Source organism: Heteronotia binoei, chromosome 6 (genome assembly GCF_032191835.1).
Source record: "Heteronotia binoei isolate CCM8104 ecotype False Entrance Well chromosome 6, APGP_CSIRO_Hbin_v1, whole genome shotgun sequence".
Classification (NCBI taxonomy): domain Eukaryota; kingdom Metazoa; phylum Chordata; class Lepidosauria; order Squamata; family Gekkonidae; genus Heteronotia; species Heteronotia binoei.
Window position 1 is genome coordinate 102,622,908 of NC_083228.1, and position 11,316 is coordinate 102,634,223.

The window sequence follows — 11,316 nt, forward strand, 5'->3', positions numbered from 1 at the left end:
ATGCTTCACTTTCATTAAATTGATAAATTCAACAGCAGTCAACATAGTGACAGTGACAGACACAAGTGTAAATGGTTAAAAGGGGGAGGATTAGACAGATTCAGGGTGGATAGGGGCCATCAATGGCTACCAGCCATGGTGAGTTAAGGGAACCTCCATATGCAGAGGCAGCAAACCTCTGAATACCAGTGCTAGGAGGCAGCATCAGGAGAATGCCTTGGCCTCTATGTCCTGTTTGTTGCTGCTCTGTGATTGAAACGCTATTATTCACAGCAACAAAGCACTAACTTCATCCTTCAGTAGTGTTTGCTTAATACTACATTAAATGTAAATACCTCTCAGCTCCTGAGCAGTCCTCAACAAGCAGGCCTCTTTCTGGTGTTCATAAAAGGTTTACTTTTATTAATAGACACACCACAATAGTATGACTTTGTGTCAGATCTGGCTTTTGCTATTGGGACCAGATCTATATACCCTCTCCCAGGCTGTTATGGGCTCACCAAAATTCAGAGCAAAAAGCCTGTGCAAAGCAAAGGTAACAATTTCTCACCCAGCCCCCCATTACGTGTTAACAGGTGCCACGATAGTCTCTGAGGGGAAGATAAAAAGGTAAAGGTAATTACTGGGGGGAAGATAAAAAGGTAAAGGTAAGCACTGAGTTGTTACTAACCCATGAGGTGATGTCACATCATGACTTTTTTTGGCAGACTTTTTACAGAGGGTCCTTGAAGTCCATACATGAGCATAGAATGATTATTTTATGTGTTACAGACCAAAACAAAGCACAGCAGAGTCTAACTCCCCCAAACATTCTCAGAACAGTTACAGCAGATACAGAGATCAACAATATTCATGACAAGATCCCCTGACCATACCTAGTTGTTGAGTCAAGTCTAAAAACTGGTGATGTCAAAAATATTTTGGCTGGAATCTTGACAGATGGTTGGAAAAGTAAAGCTGTTTTTAAAATTGTACATTATGTTAGTATTTGATTCTTGGACCCAAAACATGCAGAACACATAGTTTGCCACAAAGAAATTGTGCACCATCTGTCAATGAAAACAGTCCAGAGAAATGAGTGCACCAAGGATCAATAACTGCCACATATGGGGAAACAAGAATTCATGGCAGTATTTGACAATCATCAATTCTTTTTCTTGAAAACAGAACTGCCACATTTCAACGGGATGGAATAAGTGGCCAAAAGACTACATTCTAAAACATAGGTAGGCTGGCATAAACACAGAAAGTTGCAAGAGTATACTTTTCTTGAACCAGTCCAGGAGGCAAGTTCTTGCATGCTTGCTTCAGTGCCAGACCACAGAAGGTAAAGAGCCAAGCATTCAGTCAAACAGCATTGAAGATGTCCACTAATTTCACAACCTACTTTTCTGTACAAAAATCAAGAAAACAACAGATGGAACAACTACATGAAATCTAATTGGAGAATTTCAGTACTTCTGAATGAAGCTTTTGGTGGAGAAAGAGAGTTTAAAGTCAGAGATTATAAATGCACTCCTTTGAAAATGATGGTAAATGCCACAATTACACAGCTTAATAGTCTGACCTCAACACACTGAACAAAATCAAGTTCCAACAAAACAAATGGCACATTCCCGAATGGCCGGGATCCATTCTGTATCTCAGTTCCCAGCACAGAAATATTTATATCTGCCCTTCTCAACCTCATGAGAATCTCTTCAAAATATGCATCCTTAGAATTCTATGAACTACTGAGCAACCATAGCAGCTCACTGTAAGCAGACATCAGAGAAATCTAGTGCTGCCAACCTCCAGGTTGAAGGATTATCTGTGTAGCAGAGTGCTTAAGGCACATAATGCAGCAGTCTATCTGGTCTGTGTGTTCTGACAAGAAACGAAGTTATACACGGAGCCTCTTTATCTGCGCAAACTAATACGGGTCTTTTATTGTAAGAATTCTAGACAGGATAGAGCAGAGATAGGTTTCTAATCTAGTCTAACTAACTAGGATGGGTAGAGATGCAGGAAGCAACTGGCTGGTTTTGCCAGTAGTTAGAAGGAAGATATTTTAAAAACTCAGGGCAAGCAATCTGAGGAAGAACAAGGAAGGTAAACAGCCAAATAGGGACACATTCCTTCTATCAAGTTGAAAATAAGATTGCTACAGAGAGCCACAAAATGCAGTTCTACAGAATACATGAAGTGTGGGGAAATGCATATTAACTGCTTCACAAACAGTGTGCAGGAGGCTACATTGAGGAATAGATGCTTGCCAGCCTCTTACTAAAAGTGAACAATAGCAGTTGATATAGTGGGTTAGACCATTAGTCTCCCTAGCCCAGTATGACCTGCTCAAATTTGCCAGAAACTCTCCAAGGTCTCAAGGGGAGGTTTGCTAGGTTTACTACACAAAATCTTTTTATCTGCCAGTGCAAAGGTTTGAATAAGGGATTATGACATGCAAAATACGTGGTCTATCACTATAGGCATCCCCAACATGCAAAGTTATGTGATGCATAAAAGAAAAATCAATGTGCAAAAAAACAGGTTTAGGCTTAATCAACTGGTATGCTTCTCAGTTTGCAAAATGAGACAGTAGGCATGAACATGTAACATTTTGGGAGGCATACAAATTATATATGGCTTCTGTAAATAATAACTGCTACTGCAGACAGCATTATAGAGAGTTCCACCACAGCCTTATTCTTTTATTTCACACAAGTGCCTTTACAAGGAGAAGGCTTTCAAGAATTTTAGTGACATTTTGAAAATATTAACATAAGAATATAAGAAAATCCATGCTGGATCAGACCACTGATCCATCTAGTACAACATCCTGTCTCACACAGTAGCCAATCAGTTTCTCTGGATGACCAACAACAGAAGCCAAGGCCTTCCCCTGATGTCGCCTCCTGCCTCTGGAATTCAGAGGCTTAGTGCCTCTGAATGTGGAGGTTCCCCTCAGTCATCATGGTATGGAACACATGACACTAGGGCAGAGGGTAAGGTTTTAGTGCTTCACAATTATCACCCTATTTTAGGATACAGCTGTCATGCTAGCATATAAATCCAGGTGTTTTTGTAGAAAAAGCCCAGCAGGAACTTATTTGCATATCAGGCCACACCCCCTGACATCACCAGAAGTGATGTCACCCATTCAGTAGGTTACTTTCCACATATTGATACAGAATAGGACAGTGCCATCAGCTACTTTTCACCAATGTGTGTTCTCACACAGTCCAATGACAAACCTTGCTCCCCCCAAACACAGCTGAAAAGAGAGAGCCACATGTGATGGAGTGGGCAGCGGCAAACCCAGCTACCATTATTAAATTCTTGCCCTAAATGATAGAGAGCAACAAATAATATGTTCCTTTTTCTGCTGTAAATCATTGTGGAATTTATTTCTTCACACTTTAAAAAATCCAGGTGATAGGATAGTCTTGGTAGAAAAAAGGTGCCACTGTATGTTTTTATATATTTTGAGCACATGCAGTGTATTAGTAGCCTTCTTCTCCTACCAACAATGGAGCAGTTGGATTACCAGAATTGGTACAGCAAACACATCACTAAGAGAACACTGTGATCAAATTAACAGTCCAACTGCAGGATGTTTCATCAAAACTACCAAATTTCTGAACATGAATCAGAGAAAATTATGCTCAAATAAATTCTCTCATTTTTAAAAACACAGTATGAAAAAGTATGCACTTCCAACTGTCCTACAGGTGTTAACTAGCTATTAAAATATGGCTGAAATAACTTCCTCTGAACTTTCCTCATTTTCTAAATGGAAACCTTTATAATTATTTTAGTAGTGTATCAATAACATGTTTGAATCCTTAGGTTTACAGTTTAGTAATTCCAGAACAAGAGAAAAGAAAACCCCAAACTGTCTGTCTATTCCTAAACATTTATCTGAAGACTGATAGTTTGACATTTTTAATTTATCTAAAAATTGACTGATACATCCACTATATTGAACCTAATGCAGCAAAAATTCAACAAAGTCATCCCTATTTAGCAAGGGAGACATGGATGCATAAACAAGCATTTTTGCATGCACTGCTGATATGGATGAGCATCTGGATGTATTACCTCATTTGCACTGTGATGCTCATCCAAAATGTGTTGAAGCAGGCTGAGTATATCTTCTGACAAAAAAACAGAGAGGTGCACCTCTATCCACTAGAACCACTGACTAAGATTTTGGTTCCAGTGCAGTTTTTATATAGGTGGAAAGATTTCTGCTCAGAGTATGACTTTCTCACCTCCCCTCTCCTGCTGCAGCCCAAAATGTGCCATCTCCCAGAACTGGCATTTCAGGGTGCATTTTGAGATACAGCAGGCAGAAGAGGAAAGAAAGTCACGCTCTATGAGTGAAATACCCTGGCTCCAAGCCATGATGTTGTCCACAACAGCTAGATGAGGATATTTATTTTTAATTGGGTAAGTTTTATGCATATTCTTAACTCTCCCATTCAAATCAATGGAACTTAAATATGCTTCACACTGGTCTCAATCAGGACCATTATGCAGAAGCAAGTTGCATTGATTGCCACAACATGTGGTTAGCATTGAGGTGTAAGAAATGGTACTTAAGAGATGAGTGTATGTAAATCTAAGAGGGAGGAAATGGAAATATATCATTCAAAGGATGAAAGATTAAAAGCCATAGTTAATTATGGGGAAGTACTATATTAAACTAGTATGTTCTCTGTTAAATTTATCTGCGCAAATCACCCAATCTTTTGTCCCTAATACTGGTTCATCCAATACATTTGGTTTAAGCAGGCCTCTTTACCAAGCTTAAACTACAACCTTCATCAACGGTCCTCAAAAATAGAACTAAATACTACAAATCCCTTAACTAGTCAAGTGTCTATGTACGCCCACCCAAAGCCAGTAATTCATAAAGGAACCATTCATAAGTATTTACTGTTGTGACTGTATTAACTATTTACAAGTTGCTAAGGAACTAGATTCATTCCTCCTCACACCAATTTCCAATGTGACTCCTTCTCTCCACACCCTTATTACAGTGTGTTAAGATTTAAAACAACCATATACCTTCCAAAAAGGCAACAGCAACTTCTTCCAGCAGACAACAAAGCATGCAAAAAGTCAACTCCTTCTTAACAAACCATGACTTCCAGGTGCACAAAAAAAAAGGACTACCAGCTTGTTTAAAATTATTCCATTTAATCCACTAAAATCTCTTTGGTTCTGCATAATCTGCAGTTGACATGCGTTTTTAAAAATAAAGCACAAAGAAACACTTCCAGTTGAATACACAACTTATTTCTTAAATATCTGCATTCCACTCTTCTCCCCTTGCCCCTCCCATCCGCTCTGAAGTAAAAACCTTCCATAATGAGCACAAAGATGTATAATCTTTGGGTTTCCTTAAAATAACTCCCTCTTTAACCTTTTTACTTCCATTTTTCAGAGAAGCTACAGCACTAGTATGGGTTGTAGACCCTTTGGGCCCATTAAAGATAAAAACTAAGAAAGAAAACTGAACACAGTCACATTGTTCTGCTGGATAATAACCCAACCCTATGCATGCTTATCTAGAAGAAAGTCCCAGTTGGTTCCATGGAAACCCACTTCCAAGTAAGGAGGCATAGGAGGGCAACCTAAATCCTGTCATACATCAGTCCAACTATTTACCTTTTTTTAATTCTTTTTTAATTTTCAGAGAAGGGAAATCAAAACTCCATTTTTAATGTCTAAATTAAATGAGCTTTTCTTCAACAGAAGTGGAATACAGAGATTCTGATCTTTTCCATCACCGATACAAAGCCAAATGGAACAAACACACATTTTAAACTGCTCTTAATTTTCATCTTCCTAAACCTTAAGATTTTTTCCCACCAGTACAATGCAATGCCACCACATGTGACCACAAGCTACATAAAGTCTAATGACCTCACCTAGACAAAAACCACTAGCATATCTGTTTGAACGCTAGATTTAAAAAAAAAAAAACCCACAACAGTATATGTTTAAATTGTTCTGAGAAGAAGAGCAGTAGAGGGATGTACTAAAACTTGGAGGTTTAACCTTGAGCAGAACAGAAATAGATTTCTACTTCAACCCAATTTACTTCGATTCAACCCACAATTTGCATTATCATCACTGAAGGCACCTATGACCAGTCATTCAAGCAGCCCCCGAAACAGAACGCTGGCTGTTCAACAGGAGCGGAGGGCAAGTCCATCTAAAGCCGCCCATCCGTGCGCACCCCCTTCAGAAAGGGCTGTCCCGGACAATGCGCCCAGCGCGCCCTTCGTCGAAGCAGCTCTTGTCCATTTGCCCTCGTTCTCCCGGCCAGAAGGGACCGAAGGGAGATGCAGGGCCACTGATGATACCGTTGTATAATACCAAGAGGCGGTATGCTAGGGAAGGCAGGAGGGCTAAAAGACGCGCGGGGAGCTCCACGGCCAGAGCGGCGGGACCACAGGGGGCTGTTACCACCCCCCAGCCGGAGAGCGGCCCCGAGAACACAGGCAGGACTCAGGAGGCGAGGGAGAGAAAGCAAACCCACCGAATCCATAAGCAAATGGGGAGGGGGGGCAGTGGAGGGAACCGAAAAGATACCCGAGACATTCGCCTGAGAAGAACAGCAACTGGAGAGGCTCAAGGGCAGCGAGGCGAGCAGGCACGGAGGAGGGCCCTCCTGGGCAGGCGGCTGGCGGCCACGGCTCGACCTCTTCGGCGGCTTACCTGGCAGGAGGTGCCGGTGACCCCCGGGGGGCAGACGCAGCTGTAGGCAGGCTGAAGGAGAAGCCGCGGCGCGCGGCGCGGGGAGCAGGTGCCGTTGTTCTTGCAAGGCTGACTGAGGCACGGGTCCGACGGCCAGTCGAGGGACTTGGCAGTGGGCGACGGCCCTGCGAGACAGGAGCGCCGCTGGACCAAGCTGAGGAGCAGCAGGAGGAAAGAGACGGCGCGGGGCATGATGGCGCGGGCGGCCCCAGACAGGGAGCCCACGGAAGCTGAACCCGGGAAGAAGCGGAGACAGCAGCCGCCGCTCAGCAGCTCCCCGACTCCGGCAACCTGCGGGTGGAGACTGGGGAGGGAGTGGCCGGCATGGCAAAACGTCAGGGCCAGCCACCGGCAGAGGGCGCGCTACTGCTGCTGCGCTCTGGAGAGCCGAAAGGAGCAGGCGGCAAGGGCAGGGCGCCGAGGGAGGGACAAAAGAGCCAGATGCGGGAACGTGCCTTTGAGGAGAGGTCGCCGCGGGTTACAACGCCGGCCCCCTCCACGCATGTCGGGGAATGAGGTGGCTGAGTGGGATGGACCACTGCTGGCTGCGAGTGGGAGGAGAATATACCTTTTTTGCAAATGCTCTTCCCTTAGAAACAAAACAAAAAAAACTCCCCTGTGGATGAAAACTACACCATGAAGGCCCCGGAGCAGCGTAGTCTCGTCCGGCTGGAAGGGATTTTACATTCAAAACGACTTGTTTTTAAATGGTTGGTCACCGGCAATCTGAAGCGATGCGACCTAGAACTTTGGAGTGCCGCGTTCTACTAGAGACTTCGTTCTCTCGCCTCGCTCCTCTGCATATTTAGGCTGCGTATGAGCAGGGAAAGAAGCGCGAGTTGGATAGCAAGGGGTGGGCACATAAAGCCCAGTTGGGATCCTCATTAGGATTTAGGCCTAAAAGGACCGTCGAAAAGAAATGACGCAAAACTCTTAAAATAGACGGCAGTGTGAACTCCTGAAGCATTGTTGCTTGAGCTATTTCAATAACATGTTTCTGGGCCACAGCTCAATCACTAAGCCTCAGTGCCAAGAGAGAACGACATTTGTTCGGTTATGTGCTTGTAGGAGGGGTATTGAGATTAAGAATTTAAGAAATAGGTAGGTTAATCATTTCCAATATTCCACTTGATTGAGAGCAAGTGGAAGAAAGCAGGCGGTCAGGTGCAGGGAGGACATTACATAGCCACTCATTGCTCTCCCACCCTCTCACATTACAGCTGATTTCCAGACTATATCTGAAGTAAATGGCAGTTTTAGAGTATAAACTCTAAAGCAGTGTTCCCCAATCAAGCCTTCCCTTGGTGCCCAATGAGCTTTTCAGAAAGCTGTTACTGGCTGCTGTTATTCAAATGAAAGGATTTCCCTCTGGAGGACTGGTAAGTCTCTGTGCTTTCCTTTGTGTGCCTGGTTCTATTTCCACTTCAGGCCTTCCTTTATCCCAGGAGGTGTGAGGACGGAGGAAGGCATTCAGTTCAGTTCTGCCTCCTGTGTGAGCCATTTTGGGGTGACACCACCCCTTCTCAGAATTCTGAATGTGCCTGAAGGCTCAAAAAAGTTTGGGAACCCCAGGAATCACATCCTGACTGAGCTCCCCCCCCCTTCCCCAAACTCCACCTTCCCCGGGCTCTGCTGACAAATTTCTAAGAATTTTGCAAGCCAGAGTTGGCATTCCTGAGTAAGAATGATGTATTTCTGATGCTTTCCATCACGCATACATTTTCTAGTAGAAGATGTGACTGAAGAAAGAGGACAGGAAGTGATGTATTACACCCACACCATCTTTCTCCTCTGGGTACCCAAAGCATCGTTCTTCTCTCCACTCTTTTATCCTAGTCACATCAAGCATCCTGTGAGACAGGCAAAGCTAAGAGAGCAACTGGCAAAAGGTCACCCCCCACCTGGGGATCTGACCTGAGTCTTCCAGACCATAGCCTGAGAACTTTTGTTTGTTTGTTTGTTTGTTTGTTTGTTTGGGGGGGGGGAGTTAATGTGAAGAATGTTCCATTGGTGACCAAATTCATACTATAGTAATTCCCCATTGCAATGTATGAGTGTCAAAGCTGGATAATGAAGAAAACTGACAGGAAGAAAGTTGATTTGGTTTAAATGTGGTATTGTGGGAGAATTTTATGGATACCATAGACTGCCAAAAGGACAAATAAGTAAGTTCTAGATCAAATCAAGCCAGAACTCTCCCTAGAAGCCAAAATGACCAAACTGAGGCTATGGTACTTTGGGCACATTATGTAAAGACAATCACTGGAAAAGACAATGCTAGGAAAAGTTGAAGCCAGCAGGAAACTAGGAAGACTGGACATGAGATGGATTGATTACAGTCAAGGAAGGCACAACTCCGCATTTGCAAGATCTGATCAAGGCTATTAACAATGGGGTCGCCATAAGTCAGAATTGGCTTGACAGCACTTAATAGATACATATTGTTCTCTTTAGTTTTAATACTTTCGTTGTTGTTTTTTGATGGTGCAGTCCTAAGCAGAATTGTATACTTCTAAATCCACTGAATGGACTCTGCTTAAAACTGCGATGTAGGTTGTCAATTCTGGCTTAGTGAATTGAACACATGAAGCTGCCTTCCACTGAATGAGACCTTGGGTCCATCAAGATCAGTATTGTCAGATGCCACGAATGTAAAAAATTACAGACCAATTTCGTTATTAAATAATGACTATAAAATATTTACAAGAATCTTGGCAGAACGGCTTAAACAACATTTGATAAACTTTATAAAGGAAGATCAAGCAGGGTCTCTTCCCAAAAGACAAATAAGAGACAATATTAGGACTGTTGTAAATATTGTAGAATGTTATGAAAGACATCCAGAAAAAGAAGTAGCATTATTCTTTGCAGATGCAGAGAAAGCATTTGACAATTTAAGCTGGGACTTTATGTTTGCGGTAATGGATAAGATGGAACTGGGAGAAAGTTTTATAAGAATGATAAAAGCAATATACTCTGAACAAAGCGCAAAGTTATGTATAAATGCAGATCTCAAGAAATGAAAATTAGCAAAGGTACTAGACAAGGTTGTCCGCTCTCACCATTGTTGTTTATAATGACTCTTGAAATTTTATTGATGCAGATTCAAGAAGAAAAAGATATAGAAGGCTTACAAATAAAAGGATGTACTTACAAATATAGAGCATTTGCTGATGATATAATGTTTATAAATGAAAACCCCATACAAGTTACACCTTTGTTGTTAGTGAAAATACAAGAATATGGGGAGTTGGCGGGACTTTCTATAAATAGAGAAAAATCTAAAATTCTGTGTAAGAATATGCAGATGAACTGACAACAAGAATTACAAAGACTAACGGGCTGTGAAGTTATCTCCAACGTAAAGTACCTAGGGGTGGCGATAACAATGAAAAACATTGATCTGTTTAAAAATAATTATGAGAAGTTATGGCATAAAATGGATGAAGATATGCTAAAATGGAACAAGTTTAATTTGTCATTGCTGGGCAGAATAGTTGCAATAAAAATGAATATTTTACCAAGGATAATGTATTTGTTTCAAACTATTCCTATTGTGAAGGATGCCAAACAATTTGATAAATGGCGTAGGAAAATTTCAGAATTTGTGTGGGCTGGGAAGAAGCCAAGGATTAAAATGAAAATTCTGTCATGCAAAAGAGAGAGGCGGATTTCAACTACCAGATTTAAAATTGTATCATGAAGCAGTTTGTTTAGTATGGATGAAAGAATGGATAACATTGTTAAACAAAAAACTTTTAGTGTTGGAAGGTCACGGAAATAAATTTGGCTGGCACGCATATTTATATTATGGAAAAAGGAGGATGGATGGTATTTTCTCTCACCATTATATAAGAAGCAACCTATTAAATACATGGATAAAATATCAGAAATATGGAGATGAGATTTATGGATAGTGCCAGCTGAAAGATAACGGCTAAGACAGGTGAAGAAAAGTGGCTGTCATATAATCTATTAAAAATACAAAGTGGGAAAATAGAACTGAAAACTGCTGAAGAATTGAGTCATAAATATGATTGGTTTCAAATGCAACAAATCAAAAGCTTGGTGGAGAATGATATCAAAACTGAAGAAATAAGGAAAGAACAAGCAGAAATGGAAAAAGTTCTGCTTGGAGACAATGAGAAACTAATTTCAAAAGTATACAAATTACTTTTACAATGGTCTACAGAAGATGAAGTAATGAAATTTCAAATGATAAAATGGGCAATTAATGTAAATAAAGAAATAAAGATGGAATCTTGGGAATACTTGTGGAAGAACTCTATGAAACTCGCAACATGTCAAAGTATTAAAGAAAACTGTTTTAAGATGATGTATAGATGGTATATGACTCCTAAAAAATTAGCAAAGATGAATAACAAGATGCCAGATAGGTGTTGGAAATGTAAAAAGCATGAAGGTTCTTTCTACCATATGTGGTGGATTTGTGGAAGAGCTAAAATGTTTTGGCAGATGATCCAGCAAGAGATGTCTAATATCTTGGGATATGAGTTTAACAAAGTTGCAGAGACTTTTCTGTTGGGATTACAAATGGAAAAATTT

General features: G+C 41.4%; 1 protein-coding gene across 1 annotated transcript in view; it reads right to left on the bottom strand.

Moving 5' to 3' along the window:
* The window catches only part of DNER (delta/notch like EGF repeat containing), a 263,614-nt gene extending 256,540 nt beyond the window's left edge, over nt 1–7,074 (bottom strand). Inside the window, exon 1 of the mRNA XM_060242264.1 lies at nt 6,712–7,074. Coding sequence (XP_060098247.1) covers nt 6,712–6,942 — 231 coding nt within the window. The 5' untranslated portion in view covers nt 6,943–7,074. The remainder of the gene's footprint in view (nt 1–6,711) is intronic.
* Between the last annotated feature and the right edge of the window lie 4,242 nt (nt 7,075–11,316).